Source organism: Apium graveolens, chromosome 8, assembly GCF_009905375.1.
Source record: "Apium graveolens cultivar Ventura chromosome 8, ASM990537v1, whole genome shotgun sequence".
Taxonomy (NCBI): domain Eukaryota; kingdom Viridiplantae; phylum Streptophyta; class Magnoliopsida; order Apiales; family Apiaceae; genus Apium; species Apium graveolens.
In genome coordinates, this window is record NC_133654.1 from 18,006,601 (window position 1) to 18,028,678 (window position 22,078).

The 22,078-nt window shown below is 34.0% G+C and overlaps 1 protein-coding gene across 1 annotated transcript; it reads left to right on the forward strand.

Annotated features, from left to right (window-relative positions):
• Positions 1-16,350: 16,350 nt before the first annotated feature.
• On the forward strand, positions 16,351-21,843 carry LOC141678721 (GDP-Man:Man(3)GlcNAc(2)-PP-Dol alpha-1,2-mannosyltransferase-like). The gene is made up of 7 exons (XM_074485087.1): positions 16,351-16,713; positions 18,797-19,083; positions 19,991-20,177; positions 20,248-20,316; positions 20,417-20,610; positions 20,852-20,961; positions 21,233-21,843. The coding sequence occupies exons 1-7, from the start codon at positions 16,420-16,422 to the stop codon at positions 21,475-21,477; spliced, it is 1,386 nt and encodes a 461-aa protein (XP_074341188.1). The 5' UTR covers positions 16,351-16,419; the 3' UTR covers positions 21,478-21,843.
• Positions 21,844-22,078: the final 235 nt, after the last annotated feature.

Genomic DNA, 22,078 nt, shown 5'->3' on the forward strand with positions numbered 1-22,078 from the left:
GAATAGAAATAATTGTGTACCTTAATTCGTATTTGGCTCTGTAGGAAGCTTAAATACGCGTCCATAGTTTGGTCCAAGCGCGGCTAGAGTGCCAATGTTTCTATTGCCCTTGTCCTTTGAAGTATCGCGTTTTGGACACTCTGCAATCTTGTGCCAAGACTTCCCAACTCCCCACAGCTAAAGCAGGCTCCAGTGTTCCCACGACAATCCTTATCCAAGTGATTCCTTTCACATCTAGAACAAGAAATCTTAGCTCTTGAATCGCGTCGATTAAAATTTCCTCGATTATTGAACTTCCTCGATGATCCATTCTCGTTAAATCCACTTGTAGGCTCAGCTCTCTTCTTAGACTCAAAATCTTTCCTTTCGTCCTCTACCATCAATCATCTATCCACTACTAGAGCTTTATTCAACACCATCTTGTAACTACTTAGTTCAAATGCTGACACATGCCTCCTTATCTCACTTCGTAGCCCCTCTTCAAACCTACGTGCCCTACTAACCTCGTCTGCAACCAAAAACGGCGCATACTTGGCTAAATGGGCAAATTCAGCTTCATATTCTGAGACAGTTTGCTTTTCTCCTTGCTCCAACCTTATAAAATCACGCTCCAACTTAACCCGAATCGTTCTAGGAAAATACTTATCCTGAAATGACTCCCAAAAAGTTTCTCAAGTGTATGCTTGGGCAGCTCCTTCCTCGTTACCTTCAACACGCCTTTTCTCCATAAGCCACCAATCATAGGCACTCCCTTAGAGTTGGTAGCTTGTCAAACTGACTTTCTGTTCGTCTGTACTCCCTAACAAATCAAAAATCTTCTCCATCTCTTGTAGCTACTTATCCACTTCCGAAGGATTTATGGATCCATCAAGAATGGGTGGACTTAACTTCTTAAATTCGGATATCAAGCTCCTAGGTCCACCTTGCTGGTTCCCCACGAACGTTGCCAATATTTCATCCAATTGAGTCATCATGTTGTTAGTATTCAGACGAGGCATGGTTCCTACATAATTCATTTAAAACTCAATCCCGATATTAATAACAATATACAAAATATTTATGACAAAGTAAAATCAATGCTCGAAACTTTATTTATAAATCTCTTAAAATAATACAAGTAATCAAAACAAATACATATATGAAATGAACTACAATCTAATGATAAGCTCAATCTTTCTTAAATAAGCGCTCAATTTGTCGGTTCTTGATTTCCATTTGGAGTGGTATGTCTGATATGAAGTTATTAATCTCCTTAACTCGTGTTTTAGTACACCATTTTTCCAAAGTTTTTGGATCATAAGAGTTAGTGAATTGGACCATCTCATCTAATTTCTTTTTATAGGTCTGTTGTGCAATTCTTGACTTATTCCTTTCATCCTTCAATTCCTCTGCTAAAACATCTCTTTCTATCTTCAAATTTCCACTTTCAACAGTCAACTCATCAATCTGCTCCCCCAGCCAAATAATAGTATCACTATCCATATCTGTCAACTCCCCAAGAATTCCTCTTCGCGGTACTACCGGTCTAGTAACTGAGTCACAATCATCATAATTAGGAACTGGTACTGAATACCCCACATCCATAGTAGTAGGGGTTGTTACCTCCTGCTCTTGTTCATCCTGGAGGATGAACTCCTCTTCCGGATCATCCTCATCAAATATCTCATCTTCAAAACTCCAAATATCAAGTGCAACAACAAAATGTTAATATTTTAAAACTCTCAACTCACAGGTCACACCTAAAAGGCAGTCTACAGGAAGTTAACATGGCTCTGATACCAACTGTAATACCCCGACTTTTTAGAAAATAATTATACTTAAATATTCAGATAAAACTCCAAATTAAATCCATAATAAGAATAAGTTTCTAGTTTTCCATAAAATTCTAAAATCCGAGACAGAAATAAAATCATCTAACCTGAAAATAAAGAAAATCCTGGAGATGCGGCTCCAATACAAATAGAATCACTAAAATATTATTCCAAAGCAAACTCAAATCAAGTCCACCTTTAAGATGTCCCAAAAGTTAAGCACCTGAAAATTTGTAAGTAATGAGCCAAGAGCCCAGCAAGAAAATAATTCTACACTAGTGGATCAAGTATCATAATTTTATAAAACAAAAATCATTTTCCGAAATCCATATGACATAAGATATAAAATTTCACAGCTCGCTAAGGCCACAAATACCTGGTGACACAGTATCAAAAGTTCATAATTTATGTCAATAAAGCGCCCCTTACTAAGTATCATAGAGTGTGCGCTCCCGAAGGAATCATAAGTAGCACTCCCTAGTAAGATATCAAAGGCTAGTTCCGGAACTATACGCAATTACTAACTGGTTCATAAGTCAGAGCTAACTAGAAATTCTTATTTTTAAAACAGGGTACTTGATCCATAAATTTTAAAACAAAAGCAGTGCTAAAATATTTAAAAGATTTTAAAATAAAATAAAGTGTGATGAGTTAACTTACATTACTGGGCTAATGATAGTCCAAAATATTTTCAAGTAATTTCTATATTTAAGTGAACCAAACAAAGATAATTACTAACATAATTATACAAGTAGAGCAAACACCTTAAATCCAATATGAAAATATCATGCTAAGCAGCAATGTCACAGTCAATACATGTTAGAATTATGTACCCTAACATGCTCACAAAAGAACAGAGTAATTGGTTGACAACAAAATAAAGCAGAGTAATAGGCTGGCAACATAAAATTATAAACAAAACAAACTTCAATATTTTAAAGCATAATTTAGATAGTGTAAAATAATAAATATGTAATAATAGTTTTTCATTCATCAAATCAAATAAAATATTTACTAACTCTACCATATTATATAAATTAATTCAAATACATTAATAACACGTAAATAATATATACATAATGATGAAAATAAATATACACACATTACCAGACACATTAAACTTACAAGATGTATAACACTTTGAAAAATAAATAATAAAAACATGTGTAAATTTTACTTTAACTAACATACAATTAATAAACACATTACTGAGTCTAGACATAATATATTTAGTATAGTAACATGTCAAAACAATACCAATTCATTTTATTTTACCACTCACTAATAAATTATCAATGACTACCCAAATCAGTTAATATGTAATAATAGCAATAATGATAACAATACATAATAATAATAATAATAATAATAATAATAATAATAATAATAATAATAATAATAATAATAATAATATGCAGGTTACTGGACATATTATATACAATAATATTACAATAAAACATATCCATGCACATGTGTATATTATTTTATCCAATGACAACATATATTATTAACCTGATACTTTGTAGACACCTACATAATTTAATAAAATCATAAGATTTCTACCATAAATCATCTTATCTAAGATAAATTACTAATTTAAAAATATGGTACTTAAATATTTAACAAATTACATACGAAGTACATATGAACTAATTAACAAATATCAATATCTAATAGCATGTATAAATCACGTATTATTAAATCAGCAAGTATGCAAGCATTTGAAAGAACTTGACATCAATGTAAATTAAATGTATTAAAGTGAATATAAAAAAGTGAGAAAACATATTTTAAAAGAAAGGTAGAAGAGAACAGAGGGAATGAGGAGTACCTGAGAAAGAAGATGCTGCGCAAGAAATAAATTATTTTTAAATGACCCATATCTTATCTCGTGTTGTTTTTTTTTGACCAAGTAAAAATTGACATGTAAACATATAAAATAATATATAATTGTTTTAAAGATATTTTGAAACATAAAGAAATATATTATTCAAATATATATTTTTTAAAATCTTGCATGCATGTATATGGATCCACTTAATTTAATAAATATTTATTTTTACAACTACAATTAACTTAATTTATATATATATATATATACAGAAAGAAAAATACTGGTTATTACATTCTACCCACCTTAAAAAAAATTTGGTCCCCAAATTTAAACATACATAAGAATATATAAATTCCAAAAGAATGTTTATTTTCGGTTATATACTGTTAGGAATATACCAATTACCTGGAAATCAAAGAAACACAATATTGTCTCAAAGATTTCTTCAGAAGTTGAGTATAGATTCATGTCTGCAGCAGCAGGAGAAGTTACTAGGATTGTGAGATTGTTAGAAGAACTTGGAGTTGGTAATTTCAAACCAATTACTTTACATTGTGATAATCAAAGTGTTATTCATATAGCAAAAAAAAAATCAGTTCATCATAAGAGGACCCAGCATATAGAAATAGATACACACTTTACTAGAGATAAAGTTATAGAAGGACTTCTGTAAATTTCTTATTTGCCAACACAGTAAATTTCTTATTTGCCAACATAGTCACAGGTAGCAGATGTCCTTACAATGATATTGCCTTCAACAAAGTTTAATGAACTATTATCCAAACTAGGTATGACAACCTGCCAGCCTAGTTTGAGAAAGTGTGATGAGACTATGCAAAATGAGGAACATGGTAAGAGTGTTGCAGCTAACTCACATAATAACAAATCTCAGAAGTCGGTTACATAACAGGATTGCCAACTCATACTCTGGATAAGGTAGGAGAATCACAAGTGAGACACACATTTTTGGCTCATATAAAAAGATAACAGAATGAGCAAGTCTCTTTTTTTAAGCTTTTCTGTTCTAAGAATTGTAATCTCTTTATCTCTCAAATACTAGAATGTAAGCTAGAATATAAGATGTAATCAGTAGATAATCAGTGGACATGATGTTCAAATCAAGTAGATGTTAATCGTTCTATTCCATACAATATTCTTTGTTATTGTAAGTCATTCTTTAATGGAATCTGAGAATTGTTAGATCCATAAATATCGTTGAGATAATAAGATCATTATTGAAAGAGTTTTAATATTCTTTATGTCTGTGTTTTTTATTTTAATTTTTGTGCCCGGTTCTCCATTTCTTTTATTGTTTTTGTATTTATCTTCTCTTTAGACCAATTAACGAGCCATTGATACAAATGCTTGAGAGGATGACAGATGAAAAAAGTAAGAGATGGTATCATGGTTATTCGCAAGCAGGTGCAACGTGTCGCAAGTAGAGTTAGGTTAATATGACTCGTTAATTTGACAAGAAAATTCTTCAAGATTTATGTAAATAGTAGTCATGACAAATGTATCAAGGCATAGCTATATAAAATCATTATATATATAAATTTTAGTTGATGCAATAGGTTGAGCCGAAGGCCACCGTGGGAAATGTGCCTTTGTAGCAAACTACTACGGAAATACTAGCAAACTCTTGCAATTCACAGACTGTAGGCACTAGAATCAGACTATAATATGGAGTATAGGGGCTACGGAGCTAAGGCCGTGAGTTATTTAGAGAATGTGAGAGCGCATGATTTAATACATTCCATTCATAACCACCTAAATTCATTATTTAATTCATTCCATTCCTAACAACCTAGATTCATTCTTTAATTCATTACATTCCATTTCATAACATTCTTTAAATTATAGCTGCTGAGAGTATACAACATTGCCTGGTCTGGTGCAACTTTGTTAAGTCCTGCTGGTCTATCATTGGACTACATGGTGTGGGAAATCGGTGTTGGATTTTAATCGCAGCGGAGACATGGTAAAACACTTTTACACATACAAAATCCAAATAATATCATATAAATCGTGATTAAAACATATGAATCGATTACTAACCTTTAATAGCGATCCAAAAGCAACGATCGGAGATCCTTATCAGCTGCTCCTCAAACGTGAAGCACTCCACCGGTATCCATCAAGAAAACGACCTTAAGGAGGAGGAGGTGGAGAGAATTAGGTTTTTCTAAAAATTTGGGTTAGGGTTAGAATAAAAATAGGGTTTATAATAGTATATTTATAGGCAAAATTTTCAGCTGAAATTTTCCCATAAAATATTATTATTATTAACCCATTTATTATTCTCATTAATAATTAAAACACCTTTTAATTATTAATCCTTTTTCTAAACACTTTAGAAATAATTCTCTCTCTTAATTTAATTTTCAAAATTAAATTCTTAATTAATAATATTAAGAACTTTTCTTAATTAATTTATAATCAATTAAATCTCATTTAATCAATTATTAAATTTGCCAATTAATTATTTATTTCATAAATAAATAATTATCAGCCATTATTAATTAATTCCTCCACCATTAAATCATTCTCTTTTTATGGTGTGACCCTGTAGGTTCGATATTAAGCCGGTAGTAGAAATAAATAATAATAAAACTATTTTATCATTATTTATATAAATTTGATAATTTATTAAATATGATTAATTAATTAATCATATTTATTCTACATCGTGAGGGATACTTCTCAGCATATCGCGACTATCCGGATAATACGAATTCACTGTTTAGAATACCAAGAACCTATTCAGTGAATAGTTACCGTACAATAAACTCCTTCTACCCTACAATGTCCTGATTAAATACAAGGCATGGATCTCGTGTCAAGCCTATCTAATTTAATCACTTGCTTTCCATTTACTATGCTCAGTTCTATGTAAATTAGAAACTCCTTTCTAATTTCATTCACTCTGGCCAGAGATTTCTGAACTAGCATAAGTGGATCAGCCTTGAACATTCGCTTCCTTCACTGGAAGGGGTAGATCCTTTATTGATCATACACTATCTTCGTGTACAAATTCCTATACCCAGTAGAGCCCTAATAATTGTCCCTGGAGACTAAGAACTAAACCAAAGCATAGTTCAATGTACACAAGATGACTATGATGACCTCAAGTCTAAGGATACTTGTACAACTATCACTATGTGAACAACTGCTGATACGTGAGTGAACTCCATCAGTTGTTCAGCTGTGCGAGTCATGTTCAGTGAACTTATTCTATAATAAGCACCTACATACTAGCTATAGTGTCACCACACAAATATCTATGAGAACAGACATCCTTCATAATGAAGCAAGCATAGTATGTACCGATCTTTGCGGATTATTAATTACCAGTTAGTAATCCTATGATCAGGAACTATTTAAGTTTAGAGTTGGTAATCCTATGATCAGGAACTATTAAACACTTAAATAGATAGAGCCCGTAATAAAAACAAAACAAGTCTTTTATTAATATCAATGAAATCAAAACAGATTACATAAAAGTTATTCCTAAATCCTCATACATGATTGGACTTAGGACATATTCCTTTCAATCTCCCACTTGTACTAAAGTCAATCACTCTGGTATCTAATACCCATCTTGTCTTTATGACGATCAAAGTGACTTTCATAAAGTAGCTTTGTGAGTGGGTCTGCTATGTTGTTATGTGTGTCAACTCTATTTCAATACAACACAAGAAATGTTATCGCGCTCCCACTAACCCTTTTGTAGACACTTGTTCATCTACGTTTTTCATAAAACCAAACTCTTTGATTGTCTCATCAAAACGGATGTTCCATCTACGAGAAGCTTGATTTAAACCACATATGGTTCGCAGCAGCTTACACACTAGGTTTTCATTTCTCTTGGAAAGAAAACCATCTGGCTATTTGCCAGATCTCATAGTCGTAGTAAGCAGAATTCGCAAGCAAAATTCGAACTGATTTTAACAGGGCTACAGGTAAAAGGTTTCATCAAAGTCAATCCATTGCCTTTGTTTGAATCCTTTTCCCAAAAGTCTGGCCTTATAGGTCTCCACCTGGCCATCTGCTATAATCTATCTTTTGTATACCGTATACATAGATTCCATTCCGGATTTCATGGCACTATGCCATTTCTCTTAGTCAACACTACTCATAGCCTCATTATAGGTCACAGGGTCGTCATCATCAATGATCGACAACTCATTGTCATTCTCAATGACAAGGCCATATTACCTCTCATATTGGAGAGACACTCTCCCTGACCTACGAATGGGCTGTTCCACAGAAGGTTGTTCAGTCAGAACAGGTGTTTCCACTTGATCCGTAGTAGTTTGTGCTTCTTGAACTTCATCAAGTTCAATTTTGCTCTCACTGTTTCCTTCAAGGATAAACTGCTTTTCCAAGAAGGTAGCATGTCTGGAGACAAACACCCGATGATCGGTGTAAAAGTAATACCATAAAGTCTCTTTAGGATATCCCACAAAACTACATTTTACGGATCGATATTCTAGCTTATCTGGGTCAACTTACTTGACATAAGCTGGACATCCCCAAATCTTAACGTGTTTAAGACTCGGTTTCCTTTCTTTCCATATCTCATACGGAGTTTGAGGAACAGATTTGGAAGGCACCTTATTCAGTAAATATGCTGAGGTTTCCAATGCGTAACCCCATAGGAATACTGGAAGATTCGCATAGCTTATCATGGACCGAACCATGTCTAACAGAGTTCGATTTCTCCTTTCAGATACCAATCTGGAGGCGTCCACTGGGAGACTATACCATTTATTTTGAGATAATCCAGAAACTCTCCATTCAAGTATTCACCACCTCGATCTAATCGAAGAATTATAATACTATGTTTGGTTTGTTTCTCCACGTCATACTTATACTCTTTGAACTTTTCAAAGGCTTCAGACTTGTGTTTCATCAAACACATATCCGAATCTAGATCTATCATCTATGAAAGTAATGAAGTACAAAAATCCACCCATGGCTTGCGTAGACATTGGTCCACATACATCTGTGTGTACCATTCCTAGCAAATTTGCAGCCCTCTCTCCATGTCTACTAAATGGAGACTGCAGTGCCACAATGAAGTGAGATTTTCATCATCCCTTTTCTTTTATTAGTTTGTTCAATCTGAAGTAAATTATGTCACATTTATACAGACCATTATTTAAAGTACCACGTCCATAAAGAATATTATCTCTAAGAATAGAACATTCATTATTCTCAATAATAAATGAAAATCCAGCCAAGTCTAACATGAGAATAGAAATAATATTCCTCACAATCGAGGGAACAAAATAACAATTATTTAAAATAATAGTCTTGCCCGTAGGCATATATAAATGAAATGATTCTACATCTTCAGCAGCAACTCTTGCTCCATTTCCCATCAGTAGAATCACCTCCTCTTCTTCAAGAGTCCTACTTCTCCTTAGTCCCTGCAACAAATCGCAGATATGAGAACCACAGGCGGTATCTAAGACCCAAGCAGAAATTTAATTTAATGACATATTCACTTTTATCATGAACATACCTGAAACAGAAGCGGTAGTCTCACTACCCTTCTTCTTCTTAGTCCTAACTTGTTACAGTGAAAGCATACAGCTAAATTAGGACCAGTCAACTTGTGAGCATCTAGTATGCTCCCGAGTGATAGTGCAGAAGACATAATGTATATTGTAAATCTGTAAATGATAAACACATAACAACACTTAGCAAATATTCGATTTCATTTTAAAACACTATATAAATCGGGTCTTTATTCATAAGTGGCTCCCACTAGTTTACCTAATTTATTCAACCCCCTACATGAAAAAATTAAGCATTCATAATGCTAGTGGGAATAGGGATCCTACATTCCATTACACAACCCCGGCTGTAGCACGAACCGCCATGTAATGTTCAATAGGCAGACAACTCTTGTCAATTACATCTTATGTTATTCCCTAATCAAACTTTAGCCTTTTGAATAATTGAGTCACGGCTGTGGCACGACAAACTCAATATTCTAAGTCAAGTCTAACCCAACATTCCGTACAATTGAATCAGTCCCCAAAGGCCCACGGCTATGGCACGTACCGACCTTTAGATTCTTATTCAATGTACACATCTCTATGTAATAGACAAGTATTTCTTATTTCGAAATCAAAGCCCTCGGCTGTAGCACGAACCGACAATGATTCAAAAATAAGAACTACTTTTCTATCATGTTGGAAGGCTATGACCGACACAAGCCCGTTATGTCATTGGCCAATTACTACTTGATATTATTTAATTTTAGAGGGATTATATTACGTTACAATCATAATCATATTATAAAGAGATTCTTCCTTTTAAATTAAATATTTCAAATCCATAATCAATAATCAGATGATTCCCAGATCGGGTGGAGCATTGTTAAGAGGCGTCACTTAATAACCCTTTCTTACAGACAGAAATCTGTTGTTGACAGAATCATCCTTTCTCTCATATCAAAAATTCATATTCAATTACGTGTTTCATAAACACAAGAATCTCATGATTGTATTCATAATATTATTATTAAGGTTATGAAACAATTTCACTATACTAGGTTGTCTAACAAACGTCTTATGTTCATTTAAGTTCACCTAAATCTATCATCGCATGATAAACTAAGCATATATCACATATATAAACATGAATAAACGTCAAGGTAGGCATGTTACATCATCTATCATATTGGTCTAAGCATTATACATCTCTATGTATCACATGAAGCATTTAAAAGCAATTAAAACAGTAAAAAACAGCTTTAAAATACTTTATGGAATATAATCAGTTCAAAACTTTTATATAAACTAAAATTTGATCACTCCATTAGATCCGTCTCGGAAAAACGAATCCAACGATATATTGTACGCCCAAAACGGAGTTACGAAACTCCCAGAAATCAAATTTAAAAATAACAGATGGGTTGTAACGCATTACAGGAACGCGTTACTAGCTCTGTAACGCATTCCGGTGATGCGTTACAACACTTTTAAGCCATTAAAAGGTGTAACGCATTCCGTAAATGCGCCACAGGGTGTAACGCATTCCCGGAATGCGCGACACCCCCTTCCCGCGCGCGTGCGCCACACGCGCCTGCAGCAGCCGCCTGACAACTTCCTCGAACTCCGTGCTGTTCTGTTTCTTTGTCTCCGTGCTATCAGCATCAGTACAACAGTCCTTGCCATACAGTATTCAACACAGCAGATTTGTATATACATACTAACAATTTATATATATATGATTATTTAATTATGAATTTAATTATAACAACTTCAAAAATTTATAATAAATAATCTATACATCATAAAATTATGAAAAAAATACCCAGACGATCTACAACACTTGTAGAACCCAGATCAACATTCAAAATTATTATGAGAAATGATTTCTCATCAGACAAAATTAATCCATGATATAACTTGTAAAAATCATAATTCATTCATACAAGCACATAAAATTCTGAAATTTTTACCACATATCTATATGCATACAACCTATGCTCTGATACCATTGTTGGATTTTAATCGCAGCGGAGGCATGGTAAAACACTTTTACACATACAAAATCCAAATAATAGCATATAAATAGTGATTAAAACATATGAATCGATTACTAACCTTTAATAGCGATCCAAAAGCAACGATCGGAGATCCTTAGCAGCTGCTCCTCAAACGTGAAGCACTCCACCGGTATCCACCAAGAAAACGACCTTAAGGAGGATGAGGAGGTGGAGAGAATTAGGTTTTTCTAAAAATTTGGGTTAGGGTTAGAATAAAAATATGGTTTATAATAGTATATTTATAGGCAAAATTTTCAGCTGAAATTTTCCCATAAAATATTATTATTATTAACCCATTTATTATTCTCATTAATAATTAAAACACCTTTTAATTATTAATCATTTTTCTAAACACTTTAGAAATAATTCTCTCTCTTAATTTAATTTTCAAAATTAAATTCTTAATTAATAATATTAAGAACTTTTCTTAATTAATTTATAATCAATTAAATCTCATTTAATCAATTATTAAATTTGCCAATTAATTATTTATTTCATAAATAAATAATTATCAGCCATTATTAATTAATTCCTCCACCATTAAATCATTCTCTTTTTATGGTGTGACCTTGTAGGTTCAATATTAAGCCGGTAGTAGAAATAAATAATAATAAAATTATTTTATCATTATTTATATAAATTCTCTAATTTATTAAATATGATTAATTAATTAATCATATTTATTCTACATCGTGAGGAATACTTCTCAGCATATCACGACTATCCGGATAATACGAATTCACTGTTTAGAATACCAAGAACCTATTCAGTGAATAGTTACCGTACAATAAACTCCTTCTACCCTACAATGTTCCGATTAAATACAAGGCATGGATCTCGTGTCAAGTCTATCTAATTCAATCACTTGCTTACCATTTACTATGCGTAGTTCTATGCAAATTAGAAACTCCTTTCTAATTTCATTCACTCTGGCCAGAGATTCCTGAACTAGCATAAGTGGATCAGCCTTCAACATTCGCTTCCTTCACTGGAAGGGATAGATCCTTTATTGATCATACACTATCTTCGTGTACAAATTCCTATACCCAGAAGAGCCCTAATAATTGTCCCTGAAGACTAAGAACTAAACCAAAGCATAGTTCAGTGTACACAAGATAACTATGATGACCTCAAGTCTAAGGATACTTGTACAACTATCACTAAGCGAACAACTGCTGACACGTGAGTGAACTCCATCAGTTGTTCGGCTGGGCGAGTCATGTTCAGTGAACTTATTCTATAATAAGCACCTACATACTAGCTATAGTGTCACCACACAAATGTCTATGAGAACAGACATCCTTCATAATGAAGCAAGCATAGTATGTACCGATCTTTGCGGATTATTAATTACCAGTTAGTAATCCTATGATCAGGAACTATTTAAGTTTAGAGTTATCATCTTTTAGGTCTCACTATTATGATCTCATCATAATCCATAAAAAGTTTTACTCTAAACTATGGTATATCTTATTTAAACACTTAAATAGATAGAGCCCGTAATAAAAACAAAACAAGTCTTTTATTAATATCAATGAAATCAAAACAGATTACATAAAAGTTATTCCTAAATCCTCATACATGATTGGACTTAGGAGATATTCCTTTCAATCGGGATAGTAACTTCCAGGTGTGGTTTGAGGAGATTATAAATAGTTACTCAGAAAAAATGGAGCTAGCTGCTATGTTGTTCTGGGGAATCTAGAAAGTACGCCATCGTCTTATATGGAACTAAACAAAGTCGAGGGCAGATACGGTGGTTTCGAAAGCAAATGCTTACCTTTCACAATAGAGAAATGTTCAAACATTGAGGTCCTTGTTGGGGTTAAAACCAATAGGTAGTATGTGATTGGTGATAGAAATCATAATTGAGTTGTGTAATAATTGTATGTGTTGACAATTATTATTATAATGGGAATTAGTAATAATTGTATGGGTAGACAATTATTATTGTAATCAGATTAGGTATGTCTTGTTGGCTAAGTTTGTGATGACTATATATATATATAGTCATGTTATTATTTTGATGTATGCTTAAGTATTGTTTGACTTAAGTATCGCTTGAGTGAATACCGTTTGGTGAGATTGATTGTATTATTGATAATTATTTTGATTAATAATACAAGTTGGGACGTGGGTTTTTCCGCGTCATATATTGAGTGTGTGTTTTGCATTGTTTATTTGGTTCTATACTTGTGTGTGTTCCCCTTAACAATTGGTATCAAGAGCCAAGGTTCATGATGGAGAAGGTTGGGGGATTTGAGATTGAATTGTTTAATGGAAGAAACAATTTTACCTTGTGACAAAGCACAGTAAAAGATTTGTTAATTCATCGAGGGTTATATGCGACTCTCGGAGGGAAGAAGCCTACTGAAGTTGATGATACAAAGTGGGGAGACATGAAGTTAAGTGCGGCATCAACGATCTGGTTGGCCCTTGCACCGGAAATCAAGTATGATGTTCTTGAAGAGGACAATCCCAAGAATTTGTGGGAGAAGTTAACGAAGACTTATCACTCAAAGTCTTTGGCCAACAAGCTGTTTCTCAAGAAAGATTTGTTCGGGCTCAAGATGGAAGAAGGCGGAGATTTAAGAGACCATCTGAACCGTTTTAATGGCTTAACCAACCAGCTGAATAATTTGGATGAAAAATTAAAGGATGAGGACAAAGTTGTTCTACCACTAGTGTCTCTACCGAAGAAGTATAATACTGTGATGACTTCTTTATTGGTTGGGAAAACGAAGTTAGATTTGGATGAGACTATTGTTGTTCTTCTAGAGGCCGAAAGATTGATGAAACAAGAATCGAATGACACATATGATGGAAGTGCATTCGTGGTACGTGCGTGTGACACAGAAAAGAAGTATGTTAAGAAACATAACCCTAATATCAGGTGTTTTTATTATGAGGAATTGGGTCATATACAATTTATGTGTCCAAAGGCAAGAGAAGACTTGAGAGAGTTGAAGAAAAATCGAGGGGGTAGTGTTTCGCTTGTAGAAACTGATGAAGATGTTCTTTTGGTTCAAGAAAAGAAGAGATCAAAAGAAGAATGAGTGCTTAACTCGAGATGTTCTCATCACATATGTGGTAGGAGGGAGTGTTTCTCGTCCTACAAAAAGTGTGAGGGAAAGATTGTAACTTTACCGAACGGTAAAACGGTAAAGGTTGCTGGCATTAGTGAGGTAACAATGAAACGTCACAACGGTCGTGTTAAGAAGTTAACTCAAGTAAGATACATACCGGAGTTAAATCGAAATCTAATTTCGTTGGGTAAATTAGTTGATTTGGGATATACTGTTATGATGAAGAATGGTATGTTGAAAGTCACTAAAGAAGATTTAGAGATACTCAAAGGTCGAAAAGATAAGAGAAATCTTTTTGTACTAGAATGAGGGGTTATTGTTCAAGGGGAGGTATTGGTGGATCAGCGTCGATGGCTTGATGGTGACCGTTAATTCGGTTGTGAATGAAATCATATTGGGTTGAAGGGGAGGATTGTTGGGGTTAAACCCAATAGGTAGTATGAGTTTGGTGATAAAATTCATAATTGAGTTGGGTAATAATTGTATGTGTTGACAATTATTATTATAATGGGAATGAGTAATAATTGTATGGGTAGACAATTATTATTGTAATCAAATTAGGTATGTCTTGTTGGCTAAGTTTGTGATGACTATATATACATAGTCATGTTATTGTTTTGATGTATATATGCTTGAGTATTGTTTGATTTAAGTATCGTTTGAGTGGATACCGTTTGTTGAGATTGATTGTATTATTGATAATTGTTTTGATTAATAATAAAAGTTGGGACGTGGGTTTTCCGCGTCATATATTGAATGTGTGTTTTACATTATTTATTTGATTTTATACTTGTGTGTATTCCCCTAACAGTCCTCAGGACCGTCTTCTTCAGTTTTTTCTACTGGAGCTAGTGATCGTTGGGTGAAGCCGAATGACAATTGTGTTAAGGTCAATTGGGACGCAGCCATCTTTCATGCTTTTTCAAAATTTGGGGTGGGGTGGTTAGCTAGAGACGACGAGGGGATGCTAATTGAAGCCAAAGCAAGTGTGTTTTCAAGACTAGTGGAACGTCAGTGTGCGGAGGCTATTGGTATTAGAGAGGCTCTCAGTTGGTTAAATAAGGACCCGGAGAAAGAAGCAGCTACATGTAATGGCACTCAGCTCTCGTACGTCATGGAATCAGACTGCCAGCTTATAGTCCAAACAATTAAGAATGCGAAGGTTTCTCTCTCTCTCCTGTTGGGGTGGTAGTTTCTGATTGTCTAGCCTTACTCAGTAATTTAAAAAATGTCTTATTCGGTTTGTAAAACGATCTGGACACAAAGCTGCTGATTTTTTTAACTAGCTCATCTTGTTTCAATATTCCAGGTTATATAGCTGAGGGGTTTGTCCCAACTAGGCTTCATGCTATTCTTGTAGTTGATTTGATTTAATGTCGATTTATGCTTTAGTTTCAAAAAAAGCACCTAATTATAATTAAATATCCCCAATTTAAGATAAAATATTTCATTTTTTACTAGCCCTATCTATCACAGTTAATATCATAATAATTTTGTTCGACTATTTTTTTTTTAAATCTTCTTTCCAAAGCTCATTTATTTTCTTTAATTTCATATATTTCATTTCATTCAATTTCATTTACCCAACCAAACACAATATTAAAATGGGCATCCAAATGATACATATACAAAAAATACATATTACTTGCTTGCCTATTTAATAGGTATTTCGGGCAGCCCGTCGCTACACAGTATTTTGAATGTTTTTTTTATAAAAAAAGAGGTAATTAGGTTGTCACCCTAAAAAAATCGTAATCTTTTTATATAATATATTTATATTTATTTATTATTGGTTAAAGATAGAAATAAAAATAAATAAAAGTGTAAAGTGTTAGTTAAGTGATCTGTTATAGAAATCGGCCGATTTTTCAAAAATTACCGATAAATCGCTCAAAAATCGGTTAAAAATATTGATTCAATTTGACCGATTCCCGATAAATCGTTGATAAATCATTCGATTTTTTAAAAATCGTCAAATAAATCGTAAATCAGTAAATCAAACTGAATAATTCGGAAATATGTAACACTGGGTATTAAGTGTATTATTTTCGACGTCAGAGGTTTATGAAATTGTAACCCAAAATCATCAAACCCCATTTTCACACAAACAAACACACACACATGGTAGGATTCATACTAATTCTCACACTAATATTAACCCCTATAATCTCAACTCTCTTTTTCACCGTCGTCAAATCTCGCCGGCGCCGGAGCCACGCCGTCGGATTCTTCCACCCTTATACCAACGACGGCGGCGGAGGAGAACGAGTGCTATGGTGCGCCGTCAAAGGCATTCAAGAACTCTCGCCGGATCTTGACTGTGTTGTGTACACCGGCGATCATGACGCTTCGCCGGAGAGTCTTAGAGCTCGCGCTCTCGATCGGTTTGGTGTTGAGTTAGTAAAGTCTCCTAAGGTAATGATACTGTCTCTTCGGTTTGAGATTCGTGGCGGAAAATTGTGAATTTTTGAGCTTGTTTGGAATTTAATTGTGGAATTTTTAGTTTCTTGATTGTTTCGAAAAATGTTGAATGTTTGAGCTTGATTCAAATTTAATTGTGGAATTGTGTTTTTCTTGATTAGTTTAGTAGAATATTAGATATTTGAGATTGTTTTGACTTCAATTGTGAAATTGTAGTTTCTCGATTTGTTTTGTGGAGTTGTTTTATTTGAGTTTGTTTGGATTGTAATTGTGGAGTTGTGTGTTTCTATTGTGGTACATTGTGCTATATAGTTATGTAAATGAAGTAAAGTTTTAGTCTTGATTGAAATTTTCAGTATTGTATTTAATTTTTAAAAAAAAGTTGTCTTGCTGTGGGGAAAAGGTAACTTTTGAAGTTAGTTTGCCGGCATGTCTTACTTGTGCTTATTTTGAATATACTTGTGAAGTTATAGTTTCTCGGCTCGTTTCGTGATATTGTGTATTTGGATTGTGATTCATTGTGCTATATATCTGTAAATGAAGTAAAGTTATTTTTAAAAAGTTGTAATTTAAAGTGTTGTACTATATCTGGTACTTTTTTCTTTATGAAAAAAAAATGAAAGCAATTTTTAAAGTTAGGAACTTAGGATCTAGGAATGTTTTGCTTGAGCAAAATTTTATTACTATGATTGTGTAATTATAATTCGATCATGATGTATATGGTTTAATATATATTTTAAATGAAATTTGGAGTGTTGTGTTATTAGAGGTGGCCAAACGGGTGGTTCAACCCGCCCGAACTCGCCCCGGCTCGCTTAATAAACCGTTAAAATTCGACTCGTAGCGGGGCGAGTTAAACTCGGCACTGAACATGAATAGTTACGGTGCGAATACGGTTTCATTATATTCTAACCGTGAATCGGCACGGCACAGCTCTTTGAAACGGCACGGCACAAGGCTGAACCGGGACGCGAGAACAGAACGGCACGCGAACCCGCTAGAACCCGCGTAACCCGTTCGAACTCGCCTGACCCGTGCAAACCGCCCGGCACGTTATATTATTCTTAGAAGTCAGGACATATTCAGTTGGTTTGGTCGTCTTGTGGCCCACAAGTTGTGGGAGTATGCATGTGACACTCTAACTCTCTGACCTGTCTGTCTTGTAAGTTGTATAGTTGTATAAGTATTGTTTAAATACTTGTATATATTAATATGCACAAATATATATCTAAAAAAGCTGCTTGCAATCATGACATCAGGTTCTGCAGTTACAAGTTGTATACTTGTATTGTTTAAATAATAAAAAACTTAACTCACCCCACCCCGTCCCGTAAACCCGCCCCGCCCCGTAAACATAAACCCGCTGCACGCGCCCATTTTCTGTCTGTTATTTATAATCTTTCCTGACCCGTTCAGCTCGTATAAACCGCGAGCTACCCACGAGTTCGACTTTTACGAACCGGCACTAACCCGGCACGTCTGGCACACCCGTTTGGCCACCACTATGTGTTATACCCTATTTTCTTAAGAGAAAATAAAACTATTTTCTAAGAGAAAACGAAATTATTTTTTTAGAGAAAACAAAACTATCTTTTAAGTTAGGATCTAGGAACGTGTTACGATAAACTTTGAATGGTTATGAAAGCAAGAGAGTATAAATAACATCGTATTGTGATTGTGATTAGGCTTATGAATTCAGTATAAAAGATATAAACGATGTCGTTTATGCCAAGTTGCTTTCCTTTTTTATATTCTTCTTATTGCAAATTTCACAGTATGTTGCTTGTGTATGTAAATTTATGATTGTTACATAACGACGGTTATGGTTAACTTTGAGCAATAAGTATTGAAACTACGTATGATTAGCAGCTTGACCTAAAACAAGTTAGTTTGTAGCAAAGTGCATATGTTTCCTAGTTCTTAAGTTGGTCGTGGAATCGGGCTATTAAGGCGGGGTTTATGTGTAATCCTCATTGATGGGGTGTAAAATGTAATGGATTTTTTTGTTGGAGTAATGGTTTACATTATGAAAAAACATCGTTTATCCTGTTAACGTAGCGCACTATGCCTATGTCAGGTGGTACGTTTATACAAACGGAAGTGGATTGAAGATACAACATACCCTCGCTTTACAATGATTGGTCAGAGCCTTGGTTCAATATACCTTTCATGGGAAGCCTTATGCAAGTTGGTTCCTGTATATTATTTTGATACAAGTGGATATGCTTTTACGTATCCTGTTGCAAGGATGTTTGGTTGCAAAGTTATATGCTACACGCATTACCCAACAATCAGTTTAGACATGCTATCTCGTGTCAATGCACGGACTTCGATGTACAACAATGATCCGTTGGTTGCTAAAAGGTTTGCATTCTAATTCTTTTGATGCACTATGCATGATTTTGGATACTACTACCCCATCATAAAGAGGTCTACCTATACTTTTGGACCCGTCTGAAAAAACATTTTACACCTAATGAATGTTTGTCACCTTATTGGTCCTGATCTATCTGGTGAGTTGTGTAGTTGGATGTTCTTTAGATATGATACCATAAAAAATCTTATGGTTAACGAAGAATTCTGTAATAATTTGAATAATTAAGGTGCCAATGCAATGGGATATTTGGTATTTTTACAATAAAATTTTTTTGTTTAATAATAAGATTAACGGTTTGCTAACAAAGTTGAATAAAGCTCAGATACAATCTGAGGAAGTTTTGACGTAAAATAGCAATCATTAAACTGTTAGAGCTTTTTGTGCCTAATACTCAAAATTTATGTTCAATTTTATATAACTTGTGGAATAGCTTAAATCAAGCTTAATTATCATCTCAAAATGTAAATTTTGTTACTTGATCAGCTCTCTTCTTTAAAATAAATTCTCTTTGTTTGGTTCAGCTTCTAGTTATGTGCTTCCATTTTTTGGTTGTTTAGCAACTGAAAGTTGATAAAACTAAATCATTTTTCTTTCACTTCCACTCATATGTCAAAGCTCGTATTTAACTGAATGCAAGTGTTCTACCATCCCGTTGCAAAGTCAAGCTTACATTGTATATTAAATTTTCTACATGTGCAATAGCTTAAATTTAACCTTGCTTTTTTCCAAAATCTCACTGAACTTTGTCTACTTCATCAGCTGTCTACTTTTTCAATAGATTTTTTCTATTTTTGTGCTTCTATTTTTTGGTTTTAGCAATTAAAAGTTAATTAAGTTAAATCGTTTTTGTATATTCCACTTATATTTCAAAGCTGATACTTAACCAAATGACAGTGTTCTGCTATCCCATTCCAAAGTCATCTATTACACGGTTTTTAGCTGGCTTTACGGGATTGTAGGCTCTTGTGCACACCTTGTGATGGCTAATTCTTCTTGGACTCGAGCCCACATTCTGAAGCTATGGGGAATTCCAGATCGTATATACCGAGTCTATCCCCCTTGTGATACCTCAGGGCTTCAGGTTTACTATCTTTTGGTTTTTTCTATAGTGTTGTGGGTATTTACTTGTTTTAATTGAACACCTAAATCAGGTTCTTCCCCTGGAGAGACCAGCAAAGCCTCCAAAATTTATTTCTGTGGCTCAGTTTCGTCCAGAAAAGGTAGCCAATGAAGAAATGTCTATTTAAATTATGTGCACGAGGGTATTCTAGCTTAAGTCACTAAACCTTATTCCCCTCAAATCTGATTTTTGTTTCTTAGGCACACGGTCTTCAACTTGAGGCATTTGCACTTGTCATAAAGAATCTAGATTCAACCTTGCCTATACCAAAACTTCAATTTGTCGGTAGTTGCCGGAATGAGGCAGATGAAATGAGGCTGCAGAAATTAAAAGATCAAGCTATAGAACTGAAGGTTGATGACCATGTGGAGTTCTACAAGAATGTTACTTATAAGTATGTTGCATTTAAGAGTCTATTTCTCTTGTTAATGTACACGTATAGTTGTGCCTGTTATTTTTAATGTGTCAGGCAAGTGATATTCTTGAGTAGCTATAATCTATAATGTCTACAGTTTTGTATTAGGATTTTATGTTCAAATAAGTAAAAGAAAATTTCTTTAGTTTATTGTTTTGTTTTTCTAGTTTTCTTTCTTTGCTGGTCAAAATTCCTGAGTTTTAATTTTTCACCTGTGCAGGAATTTGGTGCAACTTTTAGGTGCTGCTATTGCAGGACTTCATGCAATGACTGATGAGCATTTTGGCATCAGCATTGTAGAGTACATGGCAGCAGGAGCAATACCAATTGGTAACACTTCACCTCAATTTATGTATACAATTATTTTCTGAAATTAAAAAGTTCTAATTTTTTTGTCAACGGGTACATGAAGCAATACTCAACATAGTTTTCTTTCTACGTACTATATTTCCCAACTCTAAATTTTCAAAGAAGTGGAAGGATTGTGTTTTTTGATATATGCTTGTGTCCTATTACTCGTATGTGATGATAAGAGTACAATATGTCCTTGCACACTATAATATTATTTTATATGTTGACGTGTCAACTTGTATGTGTTTAGCTCATAATTCGGCTGGACCAAAAATGGACATTGTATTGACAGAAGATGGAAAAAAGGTTGGGTTCCTAGCTCAAGATGTAGAAGAATATAAAGATGCAATGCTGCAAGTTATAAGGATGTCGGAAAGTGAGAGGCTTGAGATGGCTGAGGCTGCTAGACAGAGGGCTGGCAAATTTTCAGAGCAGAGGTTCTATCAAGATTATAAAACTGTTGTCCAACCAATCTTATGTCATTCCAAGAAGTGAAGACTAGATTTGACACAAAGATCTGATATTGGTGCTTCATGTATTTAGTTAAAAGGGAACTTGGAGGGATCTGCATAACTTTAAAACGGATAACATTTACATTTAGTTTACTGGGAGAACTAACCAAAAGATATACTGTATATCGAGAAAAAGATGGCGGTAAACGGGATTCTGTTTGTGTTTTATACTAAAGACAAGGAGTAAAGACTCTCATTTTGCTCTTCTACCTATTTTCCTTTATTATGGTAATTCGTCTAGAAACTCATTGCTAGAAGAGAAATGTACTCTTACTCGAGGCAAGTTCCATGTAAACTACTGCTGGTTGTGATTAATACATCAATGGTTGCACTTAATTCATTTTCTACATTATTTGTTACTTCAGAAGAGGTATTTATATTTTCAGTTTTGCTAGTGAATAATAGTCCTGCTTTACTGAGCACCAAGTAGATAATATAGTTAGGACTTGTGAGCTGTGTAAAGGTATAAGCTAACTATAACATAATGCTACTATTCTTTATATATGTTGATGACACTCTTTGGCTGGATCTAGGAGGGGTTCTAATGATTTCGATACGGTGCACTTCTTGTGGGTTCTCCAAAA